We start from the raw sequence: 24,244 nt of genomic DNA on the forward strand, positions 1-24,244 counted from the left end.
CCTTGTGTCAATTTTTATCTTGTTTTGGACAGAGGTATCATGTAAATATTGAGATAAGCTATATAAATATTGAGATAGTGAGTTACCTGCAGTCGCTTTTCAAACTGGAGCCAGCTCTTGGAATATGACATCTGTGGATGTGACCCTACAAGGTTCCTGGTCTGACTTTGGAAATGTCCCAAAAAATGTCTAAGTAAGGCATATATTCCTTAGGAAGTTGCTTTGGGTGGTTTTGTTCTGTTTATGCAAAGCTGTGGTCTTATGCAAAACATTCAACAGGCTGTCTACGAATGTGTTATCCATATATATTATATACATTACATAACTATTTTATACTCCATGTTATGTGTTCGGATCAATTCTTCAGCTGTCCATTCTCTCTGGTTTTCTTTCCGCCGAGGGATTTGCAGATCGAATCAAGAACATAGAAATAACAGATGTAGTAGGAAAAAAGAGTGGGGAACCTGATGATAGTGCTTGGATTAGGGTTTAAGGTCAGGGGAAGTTTAGGTGAATAAAGGGTATTTTGGCATTCTGTCTAAAACAACAAAAGGAAAAAAAAATCCAAGAAAAAGAACTTGAGTCAAAGTGAGGCCCAGCCAGGCTTTTCTACTATGCAGCTCAGTCTGACAAAAAGCAAGTAATCACCTTGGCTGAAACCAAAATATTCCATTTAATCTGAAACAAGAGTTTAACTGGCTCCTTCGTTTGGTGCTTTGATTTGGAATTTGGATAAGCTTGAAATGACATCGCAAAATGTGGTTTTGTGCCTTTCTCCAGATTACCTCCCCACCCTTTAAAATATTTCATGAGAAAGGAAGAAGGTGTAGAATTCAGGTTTGTGAACAGTTTTACACCCTCTGAAATTTAAATTCAGGAGACTTTCTTCCAGGTTTTCACTGTGCTTCTGCTTTTTCCTTGCAAAAGACTCTTATTTGTTCAATTTTCCAAGTGAGCTTGATACTAAATATGCTGTATTCAAGCCACTGTGCTAAAACCATAGCATTTGGTGTCCTTATGGGATCAACTCCCTCATGTACAACACAAGGATTATATAACTCTTTCTGCTCAGCCTAGAGAATGTGTAAATTCGGCACAGTGAAAACTTACCTGTGTTTTCCATTTCTGCAAAGCTTGGTGTTGTGTTATCCTAATTTTAATGAGCTCTACCTCGGGAGTCCAAATTACAGAGAAGGAAGCAGACATTATTTAAGCAGCAGCAGCCCCAGACAGGTTGTTTGCTGTCTGCAGGGAGGAGCTGGGCTTTGAAAGGCCACAGAGAAGAGCAAAAAAAACCAGAGCAGGACGGGTATCGATGTATCTACCCACTCTTCAGGGCTCACCTTAGCTTAGTCCAAGTGCTGAGCCCATCCTACCAGCTCCTTTCATTCTCTGTTTGCTCTTTCCCACACCTTGCAGGCGTACGGCACGGCTAAAAGATGTCCTGTGAGAAAACCGTGTGCGCTGAGCCGTGCTCTGCCCCGTGCGGCCCCGAGCCCCGCGCGGCTGCCTGCAACGAGCCCTGCGTCATCGCCTGCCCGGACTCCCGAGTCATCATATTCCCACCTCCCGTGGTGGTGACCTTCCCAGGACCCATCCTCACCACCTACCCACAGGAAACCGTCGTGGGCTCCACGGAGTCAGCCGAGCTGGCTGGCGCCTTAGAGGCTGGCGTGGCAATTGGTTCGGGTCAGAAGGGTGTTGAGTGCCTGGAGCCCTGCGTTGACCGGTGTGCCCCGAAGATCGTGACGAAGTGCGAGCCCCAGTGTGCTCCTCAGTGTGCTCCTGCATGTGTAACCCAGTGTGTTCCTCAGTGTGCTCCACCGTGTCCTCCTCCATGCCCTCCTCCATGTCCTCCTCCATGCCCTCCTCCATGTCCTCCTCCATGTGCCACTAAGTGTGCTCCACCGTGTCCCCCTCCGTGTGCTCCCCAGTGCGTGCCAGAGTGCTCCTACACCTATTCCACCCGCTGGAAGCATCCTTGCCAGAGGGGTTTCTGTAAGAAGATCTAACCAGCTTAAACGAAAGAATAGTCACGAGAAAAGTACAATCAAAGAAGTGAAAGAATACGGCACGTGATTTACAGGCATGGCTACCAGAGAAGGAAGTGGCCCTGAAAACCAGGACCCTGCATTTGATTCCTATCTAGTGCTTTAGCTTAGATTAATGCTCTCTTTATTCTTGTGGCTTTGCATCTTACGTCTGCGCTTTTAACTTTCTCTACCCAGTTTGACATTGAACTTGGTCTCAAAACAAAGCACATGTAGGGATTTGAATGTCGGATTTAGAGAGAGTGAGGGAAGTCGATGGAACGCGTCACACTGGAATGGGTAATTGGTTTTAGCTTTTCTTGTCTCTAGAAATACGCTCTTTCTAGTCTGCACGATTCTTTCTGCAAATGTTTACTCCACTTTGCATTTACATTAAAATGCTGCTGCATCAACCAGTTTGCCTTCTGAATCTCCTTTTTCTTCTGCTACTTATTTGCAATTCTCTCTTGGTGACACTCAGCCTTGTATAGAGGAACAGAAGATGGCCTTGAACTCCTAGACTGCTCAGAACGTGATGCACAGGTAAAATGAAGGAGTCGGTTCTGCTCTGCAGACCCACCTGCAAAAATGAGGTGCTAGTCATATAACCCAGGCTGCAGTTAGGAAACAAGGGAGCAGAGGTCCTACGCATAGAGATCCTGAAGTTTCTAGGTCTAGATTATGGCAGAATGTATGTTTTTAGAGTGTTCTAACCCGTAGCCTGTCCTATTTGAAGGCCTTCTTTTCCATAAACTGAGCCAGATTCAAGCTATTCTTCCCATTTCTGCATCAAAACTTTTCCAGTCTGCTTTTGCAAAGAAGTCTTTCTCCCATGTAAGCCTTAAGAGTCATGTGTGGAGCTGGAACACCAGTTGCTGACTTGCTCCTGGTTGTCCCGGTCAAAGCCCCAGGGACCTATGTCTGCCTGGTTGGTGCCAGCAGTGGATCCCTCCAGGCAGACGCCGTTGAGGACATCAGGTGTGTCCTGCTCACGCCAAGCAATTTCAGATGCTGTTTTTATACTAGAGGTGGTGTTGCTTTCATTCTTCCATACATGTATTTGCTAATTTAATTCACGGTCTTTTGGTGCCGAGGACATACCGTGTCATTCTTACAATTATACCCACCTAGAAATATCCCAAGACTTCCGCAGAACAAAGGGAGTCAGGCTGCTTCACAAACACACACTGATGTATTACACATGTAAAGTGGTATGTTAATATAATGTTAATGATATATTATTTGGGATACATTCCACAAGACTCTGTAATAACTGATCTGGAAAAAAAAAAGGTCATGATTTCACACACGTTTTATCTCCAGATATTCTCAGGATATATTTTTTTTCTAGTAAACTGATTATTTTCACTATAAAGTTGCTTTTCTTTTCTTTCATGATAATACTTTTAATGGCATAGGGCTGTGTCCAGCAAGCCCAAGTTTAAGAGAGGGGATCATGAAATCCACTTGGACCCCTCAGCACAGTAGTTCCAGAAGTGCAAGTTCACTTCTGAGATGACCATATTTTAAAAATTGTTTGTTTGGTTTTTGAAAAAAGCAGTTTTTACCCCTCTATTGAGTTTGGTCATTCAAAGGGTTAAAAATCCAAGAGCCTATGGGTTTTTATTAGGGAAACCACTGAGAACCCTGGCAAGCTCCAAGCTATCAGGCTAGAAAAAATTAATGCTATGCATTCACAACAAGAAATACTGTCCCCCCAGCTCCCCACTGCAAATCCAACCTATGCTAGAGGTTAAATAAAATGGATTATTTGAGGAGAGAGGTAAACACAGGAAAACAGGAAAACCTGAGCGAAAAACCAGCACCAGATGAACCACGAAAGGTACCGTTGTGAAGATGCTGGGCCATGAGCCCGTCTTCCAATGGCTGGGAAGGTCAGGGCAATTATTAACTGTCTCCATCAGAGGATTTGGAGGTCCCTCTTTTTCCCAGCTCCCTTCTCAGCCTGAGAGACATGTTCTGGGGCAGCTGGTCCCTGCTGAGAGCACAGAATGATCTTGGCGGTGCTGTTGGACCCAGCTGGGATGTAGGTCTGGTCACCCAGCTGGGGCTGCTGCCCTCCTGTGGCATTGGCTCTGGCTCACTCCAACCCCGAGGTGAAGGCGACTCAGCAAGGACTTCAAAATCTTCCTGCAAGTCTAAGTGCATGCTCCAGGCAAGTCTAAGTATATTCTCCTGGCCACAGCTGTCATGAACCAGCCATTAAAGTGGCCTGAGCTGGTGTCTGTGCCAATCGTATACCCAGGAGACCTGTTGATGTGCCACGGCCTTTGCAAAGTCTTCATCAATGCCTGCTCGTGAAGATCAGCCCAGCGCTGAGCTTGCATCAGTCCCTTCCCTTAATCTCTTTTTCTGTTTACACCGTGAGACAGCTCCAAGTTGGCTGCCAATAACTTTCCTGGCTGTTTCGCTTTTCGTCACTTTTTGCCATCGCAAATATTTGATGGAAAGCGGGTGACGATTATGTCACATTTTACAGCAAACATAATTGCTGCCCTAAAGCTAAAGGACTTGTTTCCATGGAGAAGCTTGGATTAGACTCTGTTGCTATCTTCTGAAACACTTAACATCAATGATAGTATTTCCTAAAACCACAGCTAAGTTTTAACGTTAGTCTGCTCTGATATAAATGAAATAACAGATAGTTTTGGCCTGGTAGGAAGAAATAACTAGACAAGAAAAGAAAAAAAAAATCATTGGGAGTGACTGATTCGTATTTACAGTTGAGGTAGGGGCAGACAGTAAGCGACAACCTTTTAAGAAACTGAATAAATATGAAATCTTCGGAAAGTCTTTGCCCTGTGGAGCTGTGTGGGGCCCCACAAAACCCCTACAGGGTGAGTGCAGAAGCCTTCACCTTCCTGTCACTCTTCTTCAGGGTTACCTGGCTCTGAGCAATGCCCTTGCTTACCCGTGCCCAGGGTTATTCTTTAGAACAGCTATAATAAAATGCACCACAATGGCCAATGCTGTGAAAGTATTAAGAAGATTGACAAGTGTCAACAGGTATTCCATTCTGAACAAGCAAGAGTTTCAATGCGGTTAGGAATGTTTCACCACACATTTGGGCAAGCGCGGTGCTCACGGTGCCGTATCCCTCATCAAGATTTAATCTTTGCACATGAATCAGCCCTTTGAGTCTTCAAGGCAACATTCTTTAGTTTCCAAAACTTGAGTCAGTAAGACATGCCAATAAATCTAGAGATTATTTTCTGCAAAGGTAATGCATAAGAGGTAGATCCTCCCATGTTGCAAGTCACTATTCCCTCCCTGTAACAATTCTAGGCCAGCCTACAATATTCAATTATCAGGCTCGAGTGGCATAAGTAATAGATGAATCCAAAAAACAAGAAAAGCTAGACAAACCTAACTTGAAAGAATTTCAAACATGCACATTCGGAGCTGAACACCAACCAACAGGATTTCTAACCACAACACATCTCATACATGCAGACCGAAGCCTGTTTGTAGATGGAGAAGAAGTCATGGTGTAATTCATGTGAGAAGTCAGGGTGGTGACGTTTGCACTTCACTGGAAGGGGTCAGGACGGAGCACTGTGCCCTGGAATTACTCATCACTCTGCACTTAATCCACTCATGTTTTTCTCTTTGTTGACTCCTTTGCTGCCAGTTTGTCAGAAGAAGCTATAGATTATGGTGAGTCACTACGGAGATCCCTGGAGCAATAACTTGGGAGAGCCTTGGGCTTGTGCAGAACAGGCATTTTGGGAGGTGTTAACAATGGTGGTTCTCCGACTGCAGTGATGCACGAGGCTATTACCATCCTGGCAATTGCTGGAGTAAAACATCCCAGCATTGACTAATCATTCCTCTCTAAAACGTAACCCTGGTGAAGTTTCCTCAAGGAGGTTAAGGCTGAAAGTCTAAGAATTGATGGTCACCTTGTCAGTTAAACCAAAACTCTTTGGCTTGAGGGCTTTTCTTCCAACTCTGTGATTCCAAGCCCTGCAGAACCACGCAGAGAGACTGTGGCTGTGGCCAGGAGCCAGCACTGGGAGAAGCTGCACTGCACAGAGCTGCTGCCTGGAGAATGCTCTGACGTTGTACTTGGCTTTTGTCTAGCACTCATGGGAGGGTTGTGCCAACCTGAGTTTCCCCTGACAGCACTCGGCAAGCCACCATTGAAGCTGCTGGAAACTCACCCCTAAAGTTTTATTTTCATGCTATAAATAATTCATTTGTTATTGCTGCTAACTCATAAGTGCTGGAGACCAAACCACTGACCAAAGGAAACAGGACTGCTGAACGCAAATGCTAGTGAAGGCACAGCTAACGCTGTTAGAGTCAGCTTTAAAAGGATTAACATAAGCATTGTTTCTTAACAGCCACCACTGTTCTTGCACCTGTTGTTAAATATGACTATCACTACTGGTTCTATAAATCTGTCTCCTGCAGTTCTGCATGCTATTATTTTATGCTTATACGGTAAACCCCTCAAGACAGGCGATGTCTCATGGCCTGCGTTTGTGCAGTATCTGTCCCTTTAGGGTATCCAATATAACTGGAGCATCTAACAATTACTGGAGTTTAAAGGCTACATAATAAGATAACGAGTGTTTAGGTGCTAATCTGGAGTTTTCTGGTGATTCTACAGAAGGATGTCAACCACGACGAAGAGCGATCGGGAATTCGGTCCCTCCCATCCGTTATTTTCACTAATTTATCATTACAGCTCCTTGCTGCATGTTTCAGGCTTATAGAGACTCAGATGCCCATGTCCTAGAGAAGACTTTCAGTGCCAAGTGAGAAAAAATGCAGGAGTGAGTTGCTTTAGGCACCAAACTTAGGGCTAAACCAGCCACCTAGACTCCCTCTGTGGTCCAGAGAAAAGGATGTTTTGGGACCTCCCATCACTGGCTGCTCTTCTGTGTTTTTGGAGGAATATCTCACTCTCTCCACTGGTTGCAAGAGACAATTTTTAGTCAAGTTGACGGGTTTCAGGTCAACGTGGCACAGATCTCTTGAAGCTTCTGCCCTTGCAGAAATCTCTGCCTGATGCAGTGGATGGTTTGGTTACTTTTTTTTTAATTTCTCAGGTGATCGCTGCAGGAATGAGCCCAGGGCAGTAGCTGACCAACTTAAGTGCTTATAATTGTCGATGTTAACATCCTTCTAACACGACATGTGCTATCTCACCATCCTCATCTATTTTGAGGCTGGCTGAAGCCGGCACCCCCATGGGATAAAGAGGAATAAACCCACAGTTGGCTTGGATTGCAAAAAATTACAGATGCTCACAGAGGTTTTGGTTGTGGTGACCACGGTGATGAAGGTCTTGGCAGAGACCTTCCATTCTCCTTGCTGCAATTCATTCCTCTCTTTTGCTTGTTTACACACTTGACAATTTAAGCCCTGTCCTTTGCGGCATAGATTATGCTTAAATTATGTGGGTTGGCTATGAGGAAGCTCTAGGCAACACTCATCGGGGTTGTTCTAATTTTTTCCACAAAATAAAGGACTTCAAAGCACCTCTGTGTGATTAACATGTGGCAGATACAGAGTTCTACTGTAATAGGATTAATGACATGTTGCTGCAGTTTTAGGGCTTGATAATGAGTAATAGTTTCCTTTAAAACATGATCTTATCATCCTCCTAAGCAGACCCTTCATAGCTCTGCGGGTCGAGGTTATTTTCTTTGCCATAGAAGACCATTTTTTTCTCTGCTATATTAAATTCAGTCTTAAATTTATGAATCTACTTGCCTTTATATGGTGTCAGTTTACTCTATCCCTTGAAAAGATACCCAAGAGGATTACCTTACATAAAAGCTGGGCTTATGTGGTTTAAAAAATTTTGAAAACCAGCCTTGTAGTGCACTAAATTAAACTCTCCTAATTAAATACATACAGTACAAATTATATGAGCCCTCCTCCCCCAGTGATAACTTTGCTTGTTATTTCATTGGTAAAGAAGTTATAACTCGCCATAGAAATGGAGATTTTTGGTTGGTCGCCAGCTCTGCGTAAACCTGGAAAATTTGATTTTCTTCAACGGGTTTACCAAGGAATCCAACCCGAATTTTTCAAAATCTGAGGAATTTTGCACGCTTTCTTTGAAAAGAGAGGTTTTGTGTTCTCAGCTGCAACCAGTGACAAGGAAGAAGCCCAAGTCGGTTGTCAAATGTGTACCGCACTGTGTGGGGCCCAGAACTGACAACCAGGCCTAAGAACGATAATTACAGCAGTTGGTGGAACGATTCAAGCCACAACATCCGATTTGCAAGTAAACGAGATAATCGCCAACAAATAGGTCTTTTAGCCTCCAGGCAGTTGGAGGAATTGTATAAAAGCACTTGCCGCTCAAGGCTCTGTACTTGCTTCTCCACGCTTTCTCTCTTCAGTGGATCAGGTAAGTCTGATTTGCCTTTTTCTTTTGACTGTTGTATCTTTAGTTTTATGTTAAAGCTTTGTAACTCTTAGAATGTTACAGCTGTAAACAAGTCTCTACTGCAAACTGTTGGGGGCTTTGACAGATGTGGATTTGGGGAGGTCAGGCAGGCCTTCGAGACCCCTGTGGGTTTTTGAGTATGTGGGGGATTATATTCTCTCTACTTTGTAAAGTCTCCCTCTAGAAATAGCCTGAACGTGAAGATTATGTTTTAGGGGGGTTATTTAGATTCTCATCTAACCGAGTGCTCATTCTTTCACGCGCAACTATAGAGGTTTAAAATTTAACCCTTTTTCTCATTTCATGCACACAGAAATTCACGTCTGCTCTGTGCGTGGGTGCACTGGAGCCGTGCACCCATCGCCAGAAATGGGGTGTCAGTCTGATCTCTCCCTTTTGTTCCAGGCTTATCCACTTCCCAGCGCAATGTCTTACTGCAGAGACCTGTGCGTGCCATACAGCAGCCCATGCGAGGTGACCTGTCCTCAGCCCTTGGCCAACACCTGCAACGATGTGTGTGTGACGTCCTGTGACGACTCCAGAGCTGTCGTTTACCCACCACCAGTGGTCCTGACTTTCCCAGGACCGGTTCTCACCTCTTGCCCCCAGGAAAGCGTCGTGGGCAGCTGTGAACCACTTGGCCTAGCACGTCCTGGGAGCTGTCTTGGTTACGGGGGCTATGGAAGTGGTGCTGGTCTAAGGGGCTCCATCCTTTTTGGGGGCTCAAATGGTTATGGGGGTGCATGCAATTACAACAGGTCTTACAATTCTGGATGCTCCTCACTGGGAAGAGGAACGTGTAGCCCCTACTCTTACCGCCGGTGCAGCACCTACGGCCGAGGAAACTGTGGGCCTTGCTAAATACTTCCTGGGAGTTCACCGCCCAGAGCAACAAGGATGTGGAGAACACGGCAGAAAATCACAGATGGAAAACGGAATCTGAGCCTGAGCAGAGCTGAGAACTCATTGCTCTGACTGAAGCCAGCAGGAGCCGTGAGCTCTCAGCAGTGCCCAGAAAAATAAGGCATTATAGGTAGAGCTGGGTAGACTGACTATATGCCCATGAAAAAAAGACAAAAGATTTGGCCAGGGTCTAGAAAAGAAAAATAATTTTCCAAGGAAGTAGGAAAAAAATTCACCTGAAAGAGTTCCTTTTAAAATCTCAACTTTTAAACATTAAATCAGAGTAAAAATGATTATTTTTAGAGAGCTGTCAAACAGTTCAGAATGTTTTAAACCACTTTTCCATTTCAAGACTCTTATTTTTCTCCCCATTTAGATTCAGCTAAAAAATTTCATTGCCCTAAAGCTCCATAGTGAAGCAAAGTTGCAATTTGTTAAAAAAAAATGTAACCAGCTCAGCCTATAAGCATATTTTCCATTTAACGCTTTACGCTTTTGGCATCTCCTATTTCTACTTTCCTGCCTATGTATTTATTGCACTGTTCCTGGGCAGAGGCTGGATGTCCAATTACAAAAAAATGTCTGTGCACTACAAGTATTAGAGTGTCCTCAATACCCTTGAGGTTAAATGATGTTCAGTTTAACCTGTTGCAGGAATCTCTGCTTTGTTTGGTGACCTCCTACAGCACAAGAGTAATGGAAACCTCCTTTGCCTCACTGTGTCTGCATTAAAATGGATATATTATAAAGCAGTAAAAATAGAACTTGTCTAATATCTGTAATAAGGAAAGCAGAAATTCTCATACCAAATGCACGACTTAATATCACAAACCTCATGACACAAATTGTCCTGACATGCCTATCTTTTTATTGCTTGTGTTATTGCAACTGTTCCCTCTGCTTCTCATGCCTATTAAAAGCCATATTGCACAGCATTGACCTTGTGTTCATCCCACCTCATTTTTTTACTTAAATCTGTTTTGATGAAAAAGCTTCTCCTCTTTCTCAGCTCCCTTGTTTCTCCTCTGGATGATACCATATGTCACCAAAAGGTTGGTCTCCTGCAGCCACAACTACTCGGTTGCTTTGGAAATAAGAGTTTTGGCCCTTGAGTTTTAGCGAAAAGAGAATGCTCTGAAGAGCCAGAGAAAAACACAAAGAAAATGTAGACATCCTCCCACTTCATACCACTGCTTTCACACCGTTTGGGGCCAGCTCCATGCAGAAACTGAAGCTGGGGCAAAAATGGAAATCTATTCCTAACAGTGGTATTTGCAATTAGCAGAAGGCTTAAAGCTGCAAATGCGAATGGAGATACCGAGGGCGACTCCTTTCTCTTCTAGTGGGAGGGTGAAGACAACCTCTGAGGTTGTCCTTAAGAAAGATTTTAGGGATCGCCAACATCTTGTAGCTAAGTGGCCAACACACTAACAACTGCCAGAACACCTCGTCTTGGGTGTTGATCAACAGCAAAGAGGAGCCTGAGTCCCAAATGAGGAATCATTTTAGCATCATTGTCCAACAGCTTTAAGCTGAGGAGAAAACGAAACCAGAAGGCAAATGTTGCAATGCAATACAGACTTTAATTGAAACAGGACAAAGACTTCATTGCAGCAGAACATCAGAATCCAGAGAGGATGGAATACATTTGCAGGCTTTGCTGGGGGTGGATGTGGTTGTCTTCTTTGGGGGGCTGCAGTGGTCAGACGATCTGTTCCAGTTGCAACACTCGAGCCGAGTTTGGGTTTCACCTGTTTGTTTGGGGGTTTTGCTGTTGTCATTTTTGTCTTTTCTAAAATTCCAGGCTACGTGAAACAGGGTAGGTCCCACAATCAAATTAGAATCTTGAAAAGTTTTTCCACTATGCCTCAAAACCTGTGAAACATCAGTCCATATGGGATGACAGAACATACTGGATCTAATTTACATGCCTGTTTAATCTTCTATAAGGTACCTGAATTTAAGAAAACTAAGGCCCTTTTCTATATTTCTCGAGTAAACAGCCCCTCAACCACAGAGTCAGAATCTTAACAGATATCTAATCCAAGAGGAAGGGCTGAGATTTTTCTTCAGAGTGGTCCCCAAATCCCAAATACTACATCCCAGTATGCTGCCCCTCTGAAAGCCATGTCCCTATGCTCAGTCACAAACTGGAACTTTGCTCTTGTTCCTGCCAGTCCCAGCTCCACGGGGAATCCTTGGGGGGCTTAGCAGGGCCCACAGCTCCCACGACGGTAAGTCGTGTACCTGCGGGAATAGCAGGGGTAGGAGAACCTGCCACCCACGTAAGCACCGACCCCAAAGGAGCTCTGGGCATCCAAGGAGCTCCCGTAGCCGAAGGAGCTGCCTATCTCCAGGGGAGCTGAGGATCCAACAAAGGCATCCTGAGGGCAGGAGCTGAGGATGGGGCCCGGGAAGGTGATGACCACAGGAGGTGGTTGGACTATGGCGCGGGAGTCCCCGCAGGAGGTGACACAGGGCTGGTTCCAGGCATTGGCGTACGGCTGCGGGCAGGTCACCTCGCAGGGTGAGTAGTTGCAGACCTGTCTGTAGGAAGACATCCTCCCAGTTGGATTAGAGCCTGAAACACACAGGGTAGGGGAGCGCATGGGTCAGGGGGGACAGAACTGGTGTGTTTGCACAGAGGAGCTGTCATTTATTCAAGACACACAATATTCCAAAAGCTGCTTTTCTATTGCTAAGTCCCAAGTGTGATTGCAATCCGTATGCAGAAATAACAAAGGTAAAATAACCTGTTAGAAGTCAGTGAAGCCTCATTAATGGCAGATGAGGATTAACCTAGTACTATTTGTTTAAAACTGTTCCCAAAACTATCGTCCTCCTTTGCAAAGCGCTCCCAGCCACAGATAGAATCATTAAGACTTCTGAAATATGCATCTCTTGAAGACTCCTGCTTTTCATACAAATCCCACACCCTCCAAAGCCTGCCGAGCTGAAAGAAGTTACAGAATCTTTATGAAAAGAACATTCGCCCAATAATAGGCAAAGACTTATTCAGTGCTCAGACGTAAGTACATTAAAACTCTCAATAAAGAGGCTTTCAGACTCGAAGAACAGATTTAACCGACGTCTGACTTACTCAGTTCACCGCCAAGGAGAAGCCAAGAAGTGTGGTTTGAGAAGCTCTGCGCTCTGAGCTCTTTTATACCGTTCCTCAGCACGGCCCCAGGGTCTGAGCCACACTTCGGGCATGCAGTCCTTCCCAGTTACAAAACAAATTTTCCTGCGTTCGTCACGTCAGCGGGTGGAGGAATCTTTGCATATTGTTTGCTGTTAAGCAATTCTGAGTTGAACGGTATCGTATCCATGTTGCGGCCTCCGGAAATCTTTCATCTCAAAATAGGGGCAGTATTCACCCTTAGTTTCTTTCTATTCATTGCAGAAACTAACTTCCTTCTTCCATTTTTTCAAGATTCAAAGCACATCGCTCAGAGAAGAACTGCTGATTTGACAAAATATGCTTTTTTTTTTTTAAAAAAAAAAGAGTCATGGTTTGAATTTGTCATGCTTGGTGTAAAGGATTTCAAATCTTTTGGTTGCAAAGGGAGATGAAAATTAGAGACCTTTATACCACCTTTCTGCTCCCTATTACAGAGGCATTACTTTGTCTTGCTACTGAGCCTACTAGGGAAACTACAGCATGGAAAACAGAAAATAGCATCAGGTCTGGACCCAGTTTGAGGTGAAGATGTCCCGGTTAAGACTAAGTGGTCTGGATATTTCCAGCATAACTTTTGTGAAGAATTTTAGGAGTGGTTTTTAGATGCCCTCATCCTGCATGCATCAGGGATGCGAGGAGAACTCACCCTCTGCACTCTCCAGTGGGGACAAGAATCCTTCCTTTCACCATACCTAAAACTAGTTGGTTTTGTTTATCGGTTCCCAGCAGCAGTGACTATTACAGCTCTCTATTTTCTTAGTACCTGGGCGCCAACCTAGTTTACATAAGCTAAGAGATAATAGAATTATAATTACTTATAATAACGCTAACAAGTACAAGACATGCCTGAGATCTCCTCCCAGAGGCTCACTTAATTGCCAAGAGATGTTTGGTAAATTGTTCGGCTTCTGCCTTAATCATCTCTTCTAGAAATCATCAACAGTAATTCCTCATTTTGTGTGGGTGTTACACAGGCTTGCACGGAGCAATGTTTTACCTGCTGGGAAAAACACTCACACAAAACTGCAAAAAGGGAAAGGTTAACTTGCGGGCAGAAAAAAATCACATAAAAATTTGACTGCAGTGAGCACCCCAAGTCTAAATGAAATGAGTTTCATGGGCAAACCCCCAAATGGCCAGGATGTGCTGGAGCTGGAAGGCAAGAAGTGGAGAGTCCTCACACTGGACTCTCCAAGTCTTGAGACACATTCTCCTTGGTCCTGTGAAACACCTCTGGAATCCTTAAAAAACCCAGATGGATAATGGCGAGGGTTGCTCATGCAGCACTAATGCTCATCTATGTTGGGGCATCCTCTCAGAGGAATGGTGGAAAATCAAGGGATGGTGAAAGATGTCTATAATCCAGACACCTACTTTTTTTTTTAATTCTGTTTGCAAGATGGATACTACCCTGCGAGCAGTGACCAACTACACGTCTTGAAGATGCACACCGTGTATTACAAACCCAAGCTGCCATGACCCTTGGAGGTCTGAGGAGCGTGCAGGGCCAGTCACAAGTCCTGCTGCCAGAGAGAACACAGTAGAATGCTTTATACCCTGCTTTATACCCAACCGCTCATTTGTACAACACCTAAATGAATTAGGTAATTTCTATTGTTCATTTCTTGATGGGATTATTAAAAGACGGGTTAAACAATGTGCTTGGCCACACTTGTTGGCGCAGTGGGAGAGCTGGGAGGAGCACTGGACACACCAGGTCCTCATTCTTTTCTCTCCTGCACAGCCACTCTGAGTCAAGGATCACTGTTTGGAGAAATGTAAGAAAAAAACCCGGGAGGTTGTCCAGCTCCAAGGCACTGACACCCTAAATACACATCTCCAAGACATAATGGGAAGAAAAATTCCTGTCTACACAACAAGAAAGAAAAGCTCATTTGCAGGAAATTAAAGCTGTGCCATTGGTAGCCTCAAACATATCTGACACGGTCATTCTGGCATGTCTCCATCCAGAAAAATAATAGGACAGGGACGTAGTGGCTAACACAGGTTGCCGCAATTTAATCGTATTAGTTCTGCACTTCCTTTCCCAAATACAGTAACCGATACATGTTGATGTATGAAATCTTTAGGATTAGTAAAGGGTAATTGTTTACATCAAGGCTGATCACCACAACAATGCTTCTGCCTTGGTTCTAAGCCCAGTTACTTTAGCTGGAAGCTAGATCTTTATATTTCATATGTAGAAGTTAAGACCTGTCATTAAACAGGGAACAATCTAGTACCCTGTTTTGCTCAGCTCTGGGTATTGCAGAAGTATTTCCCATGATGGCAATTTGCAGCTAACAGTCCAATGCTGAAGATGGGCTTGAATTTAAAAAGAAAGATTTACCATTACTGTTTCCCAAATTCAGATTTTCTTTCACTGCAAGTGAATTGCTAGAAAATGCAAACTGAGATTAAACTGAAATAGCAACAAAGAATCAAACAGACTATGGTGGCTTTGAGCAAAGGTCTGAGCCTTCAGTCTCCAGCTCTGACTTAGTATTTGTAACACTGTGAAAAACAAGCAAACACAAAGCTCTGGCCAGCTCATACGTTAAGTTGCAAGACAGCAAAATAATTTGAAAAACTAATTTGCAGATTCATAGCAAAGTAAATCTTGTCCTCCCTCTGCTCACAGTAAAGTCAACAGACTTACAGTAAATGTGGAAATTGCTCCCCCTGTTTGACGTGCAAGAAGGCTACGAGCTATGATGTACATATAAAACCATCTGAGGTGGAGCTTCTCAGTTAACAGAAACAAGCTGCACAACAATTACCTTGACTGAGTGACATATAAAAAAAAAAAAACGCCACGTATTTGAGGGACAATGAGTACAAAGGAGGACAGGAATGGTTAATCTCCCCCAGGGCAAACTGAGAAACTGTATAAAATACACCTGTAGCCCAGAGATTTCAAACCACTTCTCTTCCAGTCTCACTTCTGCCATTCAGCCGAGTAAGTCATGTTCTGTGTGGGGCAGGGGAGGGTTTGAGCTAACCTGGCAGTTCAATTTTCTCCTAAGAAATTCAGGTAAGGAGTACTACATTAAGTTGTGAAACAGAGCAATAGGAAATAGAGTAAATAGAGTAAAATGCATTTAGTCTTTCTTGCCTTTAATTCTAAGCAGATTTACCTCTGGCGCTTGACCTCTGAACGTGTTCTTTTACTGTCACTGGCTTGAATAAATGCAAACACAAACGACCCATGCTCTCCCCTACCCTGTGTGTTTCAGGCTCTAATCCAACCAGGAGGATGTCTTCCTACAGACAGGTCTGCAGCTACAGCAGCTCCTCACCCTGCGAGGTGACCTGCCCGCAGCCGTACGCCAACGCCTGGAACGAGCCCTGCGTCACCTCCTGCGGGGACTCCCGTGCCGTGATCTACCCACCAGCCGTGGCCATCACCTTCCCGGGCCCCATCCTCAGCTCCTGCCCTCAGGAGAGCTTTGTGGGATCCTCAGCTCCCCTGGAGATAGGCAGCTCCTTCAGCTACGGGAGCTCCTTGGATGCCCAGAGCTCCTTTGGGGCCGGTGCTTACGTGGGTGGCAGGTTCTCCTACCCCCGCTATTCCCGTGGCTGTGGGATATACCGCCCTGTGAAGCCCTGGAAGGTTTCCCTGGATGGCAAAACCCAGCAGAAATAAGAGCAAATCCATAAGCTGTGAGTGAGGGCAGGGACATGGCTTTCAGAGAAGCAGCAAGAGTCCTCAGGAGGACTCTCATTCATCTGGAGCGACAAGCCCAGACTGCATTTCCCATTTGTATTAGATCTCTGTTCACTGTGTTCTGGCTCTGTGCTCAACCCCTTTTTGCTTTGCTTTCACGCAAGTTTAACCTAATTCCTCAGTATTTTCCCCTGCAGTATTGTTGTGGTCTGATACATCCCACTTGTCAGTTCCAATAAAATTCTTTCTGCATCACAACACCACGTCTCCTGCTTTTATTTATATCTGTAGCTCACTGATGCTAAAATAACCCACGATGACTAGTCTCTTGCATTAATTAAGGTGTTGAAAGGAAATCCCAGACTTTGAAACAGATCCTAAATATTTCATAGCCTCGGATGTTACCCAAGCACTGTGTTTTTTGCTGTGTTTGATGCAGCCTTGGGATCCAAAGGGAAATCTGATGCAGGCACACACATGGTGAACACCATCTCTGTCCCCTATTTCCTGCATTCTGATGGTGCAGCTGTAACTGCCTCTGTGAGCACGATGAGATTTTGACTTCTTCCTCTCCCAAAAGGACAGTCAAGATCTCAGATGGTCTGGTCTGTGCTGTCTTGAACATGTTGAGTTTTCTACAAGCTGAAGGGTATGAACTCCTGGCACACCTGGGCTTAAAGATGTCACCATGATTATCAGCCAAGACAAAAACTGGGGGCTTCAGCCTTGTTTTAAGGGACCAGCACACAACCTGGCCTTGGAGAGCCAAGACAGCAACTGTGAGCACAGATCATGGCTACAGCAGTAAAATCTCAGCACCTTCCCCAACAATTTCACCAGACCTGCTGTTCCCTCTCCATCCTACCCCACGGGTGATGTTTGTCCACCTCCTAAAAGTCCTGGAGTACACAGGTCCAAACAGACCCACACATGCTGTCCTGGGGCATACATGCCAGGGTGGTGGGCAGCAAAACACGGGCAAGCAGGGTGCAGGTCTGCTTGCTTTTTGGCCACCAGCCGCAGGGAGAATCCCACTGGGAAGTGCGCTGAGCACGGTCTTGCTGGGACCTCACCCTCCTACAGAGGCAACCACTGGGTGGGTGCAGGTGTGTCTTCCCCCCCACCCTGGCAGGAGACTACTCGGTTAGGAATGCAGCTCTGGCTTTAGAAGACAACGTTTTCACAACACCCCCGCTGGTCTAGGTGGTTGTTGCAAGGAAAGAGAGTTGAGACATCGGGGCAAAGTGTTTGTCTTCACATCAGTTTGTGATTCAGAGGAAGAGCTGGGGAGGAAAAGAGAGGTGTGCCTATTCCTGCCAGCCTTACAGTTAGAATTTGGGTGCGTTTTACTTTCAGCAGCTGGTCCTGCCCTCCCAGGTGAGAGGAAAGGCAGAAAACTTGTCTCCGTCTGGAAGAAATAAAATAAACACAGGAGGAAAATGAGTGGGTCGAGAAGGGTCACAAAGGGTGAGAAGAAACTACTGATGCAGCCAAGTGTTGCATGCACCCTGCCTCACTCACAGGAGAGGATCCATCAGGAGAATCGCTTAAGAGAGCGAGAAATTCTTTCAGGAGTGAGCCAGAAGTAAGAAAACAGCCAAGCAGACCATCCCAATTCCCAGCAGCCTATGCCTCTATCACCTCACCTCTGGAGAAATAGCACTTAGCTGCCCATTTTGATAGTTTTCCTTGTTCATGTCTCCGCATCAGCTAAAGAGCTGCAAATGAGCTGCTACAGGTCTTTGGCACGGGTCAGATGTCTCAGGTGTCTGACATGATTTCCCCCCCATCCCAGACAGACCCTGAACGGATGCAAACTGCCTCACGTGCTTTCAGATTTAGGAATTTGGAAACCATATAAAGATTACACATAGAAATTAACCCATGGGAAAATAAGAGCAACAAGGTACCCTAAACAATCTTCCACTGATACAGAAGTCTCTGCCTAATCATTTATAAACAAGTTTCGCAGACAGTTCCAAGCTAATCAGGCTCTTCTGTCTGCATTTCAGTGCTTGGGAAATTATTGAATAAATTCAATCTTAGCCAAGTCAGCAGGAGTCATAGAACAAGAGGAGTGCCCGGAAAAGATTTGACAACGAAGCACTATTTTCTGCTTTCTTACACTTCTTGTGTACACAAAACAATCTTGCTCATGGAGACCTGCCGCTTTACCAACTGATATTTGCTGCATATTCAGCTCATCTTGATGATGCAAAAATTTTTCTGACTGATCCTAATTAGCTCCCTGCTTCACCACGTCATTACAAAAGGCTACATCTCATGGTTCGTTTCCTTTCAAAACTTCAAGACCGGGTCCTTCCTGGTATCAGTCCACTCCCTTTGTGGGTTTTTGTGTGGGAATGAATCAAATTTTTTTTTTGTGATTGCTTGACTTTTACATCCTTCACTATCTTAAGCAGTATCGGACACCTGGCTTCTGTATATGTCTCTTCTCCTGTACGAATTACAGGGAAAGTTGAGGGCTAAAGCATTTATTGGTTTCTCAGGACCACTGAGCTCCCTCTTAAAGATGTCTTCTGGAATGATCATTGGTTTTTCTCACTCAGCTGATGAATCTGAACGTGATTAGAGAGAGGGATGATATGTAAGACGTAAAGGAAAGCTGGGAATTGCCTAAGAGCTGCAAGCAGTGAGCAAAATGATTATATGCTGTGAGGTGTTACATGTAATTGCTTCTGTTTGGAATCTAATCGAACCCCACGCACAAAGGATGTCTCAGATCCTCCAGGCTATCCGAGCAGCGGTATAAAAGCACATGCTGCTCACACCTCTCCCAACAGCTTCTCCTGACTTCTCCTCTGGAACTTGAGTAAGTTTTCAATCCTTTGAGCCTTTTTGATGCACTCTTTTAACCATAACTCTGCTTGAATCTGACATAAAGGTCTCCCACAGCACTGACAGGGCCAGTCTCTGTAAAAGCAGCTGAGGGATCTTGGGGCTGGCATTATCCAGCTTCTTGGGGGACTACTGCAGTCCTTGGCAAGCGCTTCAGGGATTCATGACTTTTAGTTCTTAAAGCTACCACACATGTGGGTTGCAGCCTTTCCTTGGCTTTAGTAGAAGGTGAAGCTCAGTTTTGAAGCCCTGTGTAACAGGTGAGCCTATAAATCCTGTCCTACAGGTTAACTGCTGAGAAAAGGGGGCTGGCGAGGTGACCACTGGTCTCATGAAGTACAGAAGTGTTTGTGCTCCTTTACAAGAGAACACAACTGAAGCAAGCACAGCTGAGGATATAGCTCTTTGGGATAAGTTCTGATATATTATGGATAGATATTTCAAAAGCAGAGGTTGATGTAGACAGAAAGGTTAGGAAGATTTGAGAGTCTGGCAAGGACAGAAGAGTAACTCAAGCAATGTGACTAAAAGGTAGAAGAGTGTACCAGGAGCTACGAAGCCACATCATCTCTGTCCAGGAAGATACTCAAGTGGGTCTCTTCCTCATCGAACCTGTTCGAGTGCCTGAATGTTTGAGTGCCAACTGCCCACTGAATTGCTTTACAGAGTCTTCTGTCTTTCCATGTTTCAGATTTGCTTCCACTACAGAACGATGTCCTCCTACAGACAGCTGTGCAGCTACCAATGCTCCACACCGTGCGAGGTGACCTGCCCACAGCCTATCGCCAACGCCTGGAACGAGCCCTGTGTCACATCATGTGGTGACTCCAGGGCGGTGGTCTACCCACCCCCTGTTGTCATCACTTTCCCTGGGCCAATTCTCAGCTCCTGCCCTCAGGAAAGCGTAGTGGGATCCTCAGCCCCAGCTGCCATTGGGAGCTCTCTTGGCTGCGGGGGAGCTTATGGCTACAGAGGCTCTTTTGGCTACGGGGCCTCACTAGAAAGCAAGTTCTCATACCCTTATTGTTCTCAGAGGTTCAGTGGGTATCGCTCTCGGAGGTTTGAGCCCTGCCAAACCCAGCAGGACTATACTTGCACCAAGAGCAGTCAGGACACTGAATGCAAGATCCAAACTCAAGAGTGAGATGGGGTTTTAAGATGCTGATATGAAAAGGCTGATTCTTGCTAACACTTTATGTTGAATTTGTGCTTGTACCTACTTATATGCTTCTCCTTGCTTAGCTATAGATGTGTTCTATTCATCTCATGGTCCAAATTTTCAAAGGCATTAATACTCCTTTTTCACTCAACCCAATAACATTATACAAGAAGCATAATGGAAAAGTTTGTGTACTGTGACTTCTGCTTGACACTGCCCGATGTCAATCAAGAGTGATGTTAATAGATGAAAACTGGACTGCATCATCCAACTCCCAGCTATGAAAGCAGAAAAGAACACTGTGTTTGAAGTGAAGCTTCCTAAACCAAGAAACCTCACTTGTAAAAACCTCTAATGCCTTGTTTGATGTATGATCATGTCTTGCTTTTGTAACTTTTCCTCCTCTATTGCCCATTAAAAAAAAAGTCACGTTGCATCATAATTTCAGCCTTCTGGTTTTGATTTCTATCTGTTTTGATGAAATAACTCAGTGAAATGATTTTCCTGCACAAAGTGTTGGTGCTTCCATCCTAGATAAGCCCTGTAGTGAGAGGGAAGACCTTAGTCACTCAAACCCACCTCATCCGTCCTCTGCTCCCCAAGAAGTTTTCCCTGATTTAGACCTCATACCACAACACCAGTTCACAGTGATGGAAAATTACTAGAGACAAAAAAAAAAACCAACAACACAGGGACCTGAAGGGAGGCTTAACATTAGTTTCATGTCCAGATACATACATGCAACAAGAGAGTGTAGGGCACTTACTGGAAAGCTGCAGCTGGCCAAGCACATCCACCACAGCATAGGTAATATCCATCTGTCCATAGTAAGACATAGTTTACTGCATCTTCATTGCACGTTCTATCTTCCTCATTTCTGTTTTATTAAAACACTGCAGTAGTCCAGATCTGGAATTCCACCGAGGTGCTCAAAAAAGGGCAGAGGCTCTGCAGGACTCAGCTAAATAAGATTAAAGTAGCAACAAGCAACACCTGAGGGGCTGCTCAGTTAATTGCTCTACTTGCCACCAAACAACGTTTCATTGTTTCCAGCTGGTCCCTCAGCACTGCTGATCACTGCCACCTGTTTATTGAGAACTCTCCATCTTTTACTTGCCTTTGTTGCAGTCTGCTTCTGGTTATCTAAGCTGCTCTTTAAAATGTGACTCTGCTCACCGACTTTAGGTTCCAAATTCTGCTTCCCTGTCCTAAGGGATTCTGCCAGAAGGCTCCTTTATTTTGCATGTTAATAAGAAGTTAAGCTAGTAAAAGATAGTTTCTCTAGTAAAGATAGCTGCTCTTGGGCACTTACCCCAGCTGAGGCAGTTTTATGATCTCAGAAAGGTAGGTATGAAAGTACAGAGTAAGGTATTCAAATTTCATATATCTCAAACCAAGGTATCATCATGGATTTTCTGTCTCTGAATGTCTCTGGGAATTTCCCTCTGCTTCTGTGCACTAATAGGTTCCCTTTACTTCTCAATGTTATCCAGAATTACAGTGTAATCTCATATTCCCTTTTTATTTTTGTCATAGTGTATGGAATTACAATAGTTCTGGTAAAACCTCATGGAAAGGTAGGAGAAGGAGGGGTGAGCTATCAAAACCCTTTTGGAGTGGCTATTTAGTACTTCACACTGGTCTTGGGAATTTTTTTCTAAGGGTTGGGCAGTTGTCTCACACCTCTTTCCTCATAAAGATTAAATCAGGCACAGAGGCAAGCTCCACATGCTGCAGCACATCCTTCTGACTACGGTGATATTATGACCCTATGTCTGATGTGAAGAAAATCCTTCAATAACTATTGAATAGTGAAGCTTCTTTGTTCAGTTGGATGTGAACAGATGCTCTACCTTGTGTTACGGGCCACTCGGGCTTGGGGTTCAGCCTCATATGCTTCCCGTTTGGCCCCAAGGAGGGACCCTTCTTCAAGAGCAGACTCAAAGGCCCATGACTAAAAGCAGAAGGAGCTGAGTACAAAACTTTTAATTCCTAAGGAGATGGTTGCGGTGCCACACCTCACTTGGGTATTTGCAATGTCCTCAGTGATTCAGTATCTCATCACTGACCTGCACCAGGACTGCAGAGGGATTGAATCTTGCATATTCCTTGATATTCCCAGAGAAAAATTAATAATGGTCCCCAAGAACGTAACAACATAGCTGGAATTAAGACATTATAATGAACATAGAGTATGAAAACAACTTCGGCAACAGAAGCTTCGTCATCTGTAAGAAAAAAAGAATCAACAGGCGTATTGCAAACCTGGGGAAGTCAGCTGAGTGATTTCTAAGAAGGAAGAACCTGGGAGACACTGAGGAAAACCTGTGCTGAGTAACGCTTGCTAACAGTGAGGAAACTGTTTGCATGGATGAGGAGTTGAGGAGTGGTGTGTAATCGGTGTGTTTGGAAACTAGTTAAGATCTTGTTCACGGGGTGTCATCGAGCATTGGGCAGCCCAAGAAATGGTATAAAAAGGGCTCACAGCACGGTCAGCCTCAGACGGGTGCTCTTGACTTCTCCTCGTTGGTATCTTCAGTAAGTTTGACCCAACTTTGTGACTTAAAGCATCGCGCTTGAGTAGATTTATTTGAGTCTTTCAGAAATACTCTGCTTGTCTTGCTTATGCCTCTTTTTCCTTGAAAACACACTCTTGCGGGCTTTGGTATATGTCATTTTGCTGCAAAACCTGGTGATGGGTGATCTCCAGCTTGGTTGGCACAGGTCGCTCTGGGGGTGGTCTGCATGGCAGTGGGTGAGCAGTGGGTTGATCAAGGTTCCCCGGTGTGTTGCAGGTTTGCTTCCCTGCCCAAAAGATGTCCTACTCCAGCCAGCAGCTCAGATCCCGCTGCTTCCCACCCTGCGAGGTGACCTGCCCGCGGCCGTACGCCAACGCCTGGAACGAGCCCTGTGTCACCTCCTGCGGGGACTCCCGCACCGTAGTGTATCCACCGCCCGTGCAGTGGGTTGATCAAGGTTCCCCGGTGTGTTGCAGGTTTGCTTCCCTGCCCAAAAGATGTCCTACTCCAGCCAGCAGCTCAGCTCCCGCTGCTTCCCACCCTGCGAGGTGACCTGCCCGCGGCCGTACGCCAACGCCTGGAACGAGCCCTGTGTCACCTCCTGCGGGGACTCCCGCACCGTAGTGTATCCACCGCCCGTGGTCATCACCTTCCCAGGCCCCATCCTCAGCTCCTGCCCTCAGGAGAGCTTCGTGGGCAGCTCGACCCCTCTAGGGGTTGGCCGCCCCAGTGGCCTGCAAGGTTCTCTTGTCTATGGGGGCTTCTTCTCCTCCTCCTCTTCTTCCTCCAGCCAGGGGTGGAGCCAACGCTATGGGGGCTGTGGGCCATGCTAATCATGGCAGAAGGTGTGGACGGCTGGAGAACTGACAGCAAGACCTGGACGTGCAACTGAGCTGTGGAGATCTCCAAAGCCTTGGACACCCAAGACTCCCAGCTAATCCTCTGGCACTTGCTGGTGCTGCTCAGCACCCTTGCAAAGCATTCTTCTACTTGTCCTTCTGATGCTTTTATTGCTTGTGATGTTGTTGCTGTAAACCTGCATTAGTTTCTCCAAATGTGTGTTTTCCATTCTGACAGTACTGGTGAGAAATTGGTCTTTTTAGCCTCTCTTGTCAATGCATGTTCCAGTTTTCTGATTTGATGTTGGACCTAGAAAATGTAACAAAATTTCTGCTAGGGGAGTTGCTGTGCTCTCTGATGTGTTAGGCTTTTGTTCTCAACAAAGCCTTCCTGCACGCTGCAAAACAGAACTTGGTTGGCAAAATTAGATTTGCCGTAGGGAAGAAAACACCTTGTGTAAAACGTTCATTCCTTGCTGACAAATTGCTCGTAATCAGGTCTGAGAAACTGGAAACAGCCCTTCATTTTATTTGTTTGTGTTTGTTATTAGTGTAAATGCCGTTTCTTGTTCCAAATAAAAGTCATGCTGCATCCCAATACTGGCATTCTCCTTTTGTTTCATTCCAGACTTCCTTCACGCTTCTCTCCCTTCTATC

At 45.1% G+C, this 24,244-nt stretch overlaps 4 protein-coding genes across 4 annotated transcripts; 3 read left to right on the top strand and 1 right to left on the bottom strand.

Moving 5' to 3' along the window:
• The first annotated feature begins 1,439 nt into the window (after positions 1-1,439).
• LOC104270487 (cornifin-B-like) lies at positions 1,440-2,012 on the top strand. Its single transcript, XM_009864871.1, has one exon. It carries the CDS (start codon positions 1,440-1,442, stop codon positions 2,010-2,012), a length of 573 nt encoding a protein of 190 aa, XP_009863173.1.
• A 6,874-nt stretch (positions 2,013-8,886) lies between these two features.
• LOC104270488 (scale keratin-like) lies at positions 8,887-9,321 on the top strand. Its single transcript, XM_009864872.1, has one exon. It carries the CDS (start codon positions 8,887-8,889, stop codon positions 9,319-9,321), a length of 435 nt encoding a protein of 144 aa, XP_009863174.1.
• Positions 9,322-11,570: 2,249 nt separating this feature from the next.
• On the bottom strand, positions 11,571-11,924 carry LOC104270489 (feather keratin 4-like). Its single transcript, XM_009864874.1, has one exon. It carries the CDS (start codon positions 11,922-11,924, stop codon positions 11,571-11,573), a length of 354 nt encoding a protein of 117 aa, XP_009863176.1.
• Positions 11,925-15,800: 3,876 nt separating this feature from the next.
• Positions 15,801-16,190, top strand: LOC104270490 (feather keratin 4-like). The gene has a single exon (XM_009864875.1). The coding sequence runs from the start codon at positions 15,801-15,803 to the stop codon at positions 16,188-16,190; it is 390 nt and encodes a 129-aa protein (XP_009863177.1).
• The last annotated feature ends 8,054 nt before the right edge of the window (positions 16,191-24,244 follow it).

Source organism: Apaloderma vittatum, unplaced genomic scaffold (assembly GCF_000703405.1).
Source record: "Apaloderma vittatum isolate BGI_N311 unplaced genomic scaffold, ASM70340v1 scaffold4912, whole genome shotgun sequence".
Taxonomy (NCBI): Eukaryota; Metazoa; Chordata; class Aves; order Trogoniformes; family Trogonidae; genus Apaloderma; species Apaloderma vittatum.

Coding starts and splice junctions, on each gene's coding strand:
- LOC104270487 (XM_009864871.1), top strand. CDS start 1,440: ATGTCCTGTGAGAAAACCGTGTGCGCTGAGCCGTGCTCTGCCCCGTGC.
- LOC104270488 (XM_009864872.1), top strand. CDS start 8,887: ATGTCTTACTGCAGAGACCTGTGCGTGCCATACAGCAGCCCATGCGAG.
- LOC104270489 (XM_009864874.1), bottom strand. CDS start 11,924: ATGTCTTCCTACAGACAGGTCTGCAACTACTCACCCTGCGAGGTGACC.
- LOC104270490 (XM_009864875.1), top strand. CDS start 15,801: ATGTCTTCCTACAGACAGGTCTGCAGCTACAGCAGCTCCTCACCCTGC.